The sequence below is a fragment of the Postia placenta genome (assembly GCF_002117355.1).
Source record: "Postia placenta MAD-698-R-SB12 unplaced genomic scaffold POSPLAscaffold_264, whole genome shotgun sequence".
NCBI classification, from domain to species: domain Eukaryota; kingdom Fungi; phylum Basidiomycota; class Agaricomycetes; order Polyporales; family Adustoporiaceae; genus Rhodonia; species Rhodonia placenta.
In genome coordinates this window covers 1-2,351 of record NW_020170095.1, presented here as the reverse complement: position 1 = coordinate 2,351, position 2,351 = coordinate 1, and the positions used below count along the sequence as shown (strand labels likewise).

At 59.5% G+C, this 2,351-nt stretch overlaps 1 protein-coding gene across 1 annotated transcript; it reads right to left on the bottom strand.

The window, feature by feature from the left end:
• Positions 1-205: 205 nt before the first annotated feature.
• POSPLADRAFT_1099334 (hypothetical protein) lies at positions 206-1,668 on the bottom strand (the record flags this gene model as incomplete). The annotated part of the gene is made up of 3 exons (XM_024483177.1): positions 206-1,500; positions 1,529-1,530; positions 1,610-1,668. Coding segments are annotated over 3 exons (1,356 nt in total), but the record flags the coding sequence as incomplete, so codon positions are not given.
• Between the last annotated feature and the right edge of the window lie 683 nt (positions 1,669-2,351).

Below are 2,351 nucleotides of genomic sequence, written 5' to 3'. Positions count from 1 at the left end.
TTGTGTAAGGTTTGTCCTTACAATTGGGGCACTCGAAGCGTCGGTACCCTTGCTTCCCACAGCCGAAGCATGTGCCGGGGAAGTTTCCTTTTCCGACGGCCGCATTGATGCTGGCCGAAGCTGCGTGTGACGAGGGTGCACCACCACGTGCCCCTCCGCGTCCTCGACCCCGTGCCGAGAAGAAGCTGTTTAGCTCGGGCCGACGAGCCCGGCTAACATCGAGGATTTGCTCGACCTCGGTGGCGCGCTTGTCAGCGGCTTGCCACGTGGCAAAGGTTTCGAGCTCGAGTTTGCGATAGACGCGGGAAGGGATGCCACTCAGGTACTTGTCGCGTAGTTCCAGGTTCCCATACCCGGAACGGTCCGCCGGACCCTTGAACAGCGCAGAGAATTCTGCGGCGGTGCGCTTTTCGCGCATGGTTTTGTCTGAGCAGAGCTTGGTAAGCTCCACCTGTGCCGCAGCGGCGTCGTCGAGATTGCCAAAACGGGCCTTGAATGCCTGAAGGAAGGCTTTTTCGTCGACGAAGGGGGTTGTCGCTCCCTGGATCCCGATTTGGACGGAGGCAAGCTGGGAGAAGATGGGGGTGGCCCAAGCTCGTGCGTCACCGTCGAGGAGACTGAGGGCAACCTGGATCTTCAGCTCGAGGGAAGAGAGGGCCGTGTTGATCGTCCAGTAGATGAGCAACTGCGAGATGAAGCGGTTGCATTCGATCACCGACTTCCCATCGTATCGGAGCGGGAGGAGGAGTTTCAACGTCTCCTTATCAGGGACGGCAGCGGGAGAGGACATTATCGGCGACGAGGGGGACGAAGGACTGCCCGCGGACGAAGGCGACTGTTGTGACTGTCCGCTGGGCGGACTTCTCGAGGAACGAGTGCTTGAGCGGCCTCGCGGCGGCAACGGCGGTGAAGTCGGTTGAGGAAGCCCGGAGGCGGGGTGACGTAGGATAGGGACTGAAGTCGAGGCGGTGACCGCTGACGACGAGCTGGCCCAAGAATGCGGCGGAGTGTCGCGGGGCTCGGTCTTGGGAGGCCTTTCCAACCGCGGCCCCAAGGAGGGCTGGGGGATCGCTTGAGGGGTCGCTGTAGGCTGTGCGACTGCCTCAGTTCCTCGAGGGAGATGGGGATCTCCTCGCGCTTGACCTGTACTGGCGACAGGTTGGGGAATGCGGGTGCCTGGCGAGGCAGGTCGGGATGGGACGGGAGTGACGTGGCGAGATGTAGATCTCGAGGTGCCAGCGTACCGGAGTGCAGGGCCGCTGGGGTGTTGGACTCGTCGGATTGGTACGAAGTGCCCTTCGTCAACAGTGATGGACCGTGGAGTGCGATTAGGGCACGGTTGCCGATCACAGATGAAGAAAGGAGGTCTGTCTCCGCTGCTCTTTGGGTCGTCACGAGAGACGTCGACCTGATCCTGGGTGTCGAAGGCGTGCTCAAGTCGAGAGCAGTCGAAGAATTCGTCAGCCACGTTGATGGGGGGAGGAAGGGGAGGTGCGCGTGCTACGAAAGGCCGTGCTAGCTAGCTTACACCTACGGCGCCCGAGGTAACACTAGGGTTCGCAGTTCACGTGGGGCCCAGTACTGCTTTTGGCTAGTATGCAGCAGGAACCTAAGCCACGCGTCCGTGAGGACAAGTACCGCCCACTGAAGTGCAGGTACTGAAGAGTTCGTTCCCTAAGTGGTGGCGATGTATAGTACGCTATCTAGGTATCGTAGTGTATAGTAGGGGTGCGCACCACCCAACCTATAGGAAGAGAGTGTGAGTGTGTGGGTCCCGATGGAACGCCGGCAGCTGTGGGGAGTTTCGACCTAATGTCGCGACTTGAGGTCGAGCGACAGAGGAAAACCTGAAAGCTGGGGGCGTTCGACTGGTTCTTACCGAAGCGATGGTGAGCTAGGCTCGAACCTAAGGCTAGGGACAAGAAAATGTATTAGTTAGTGTAAGGTAAATGAGAGAATACAGGAGCTTACTGACCTAGGGACAAGAGGTCGAAACTGAGGTCCCTAGGGCAGCAGAGGCCGGCTTATATACATGGGGAGATTAGGGCAGGCTGTGCACGTTGGTCCGTGCGCAGCTGGTCTGTGCGCAGCATGCCGACGTGGCCACGGGGGCCGGTGAGTCAGAGCGGCTGTGTCAGCGGGGCCCGAGCTGTGCCGTGCGCTGCCGCCCCATCTAATCTAATCGTACAGTAGATAGTGACGCGTCCATATCAGGTAGGTAGTACAGAGGTCGCGGGTTCGAGCCCGTGAAAAGGAAAAATTAAAAAACGGCTAGACGCCGTACCAACTCGTGACACGAGGCCTGGGAGCAAGGTATTACGCTCCCGGGTGCTCCTCAGCTGTTCGTTGCA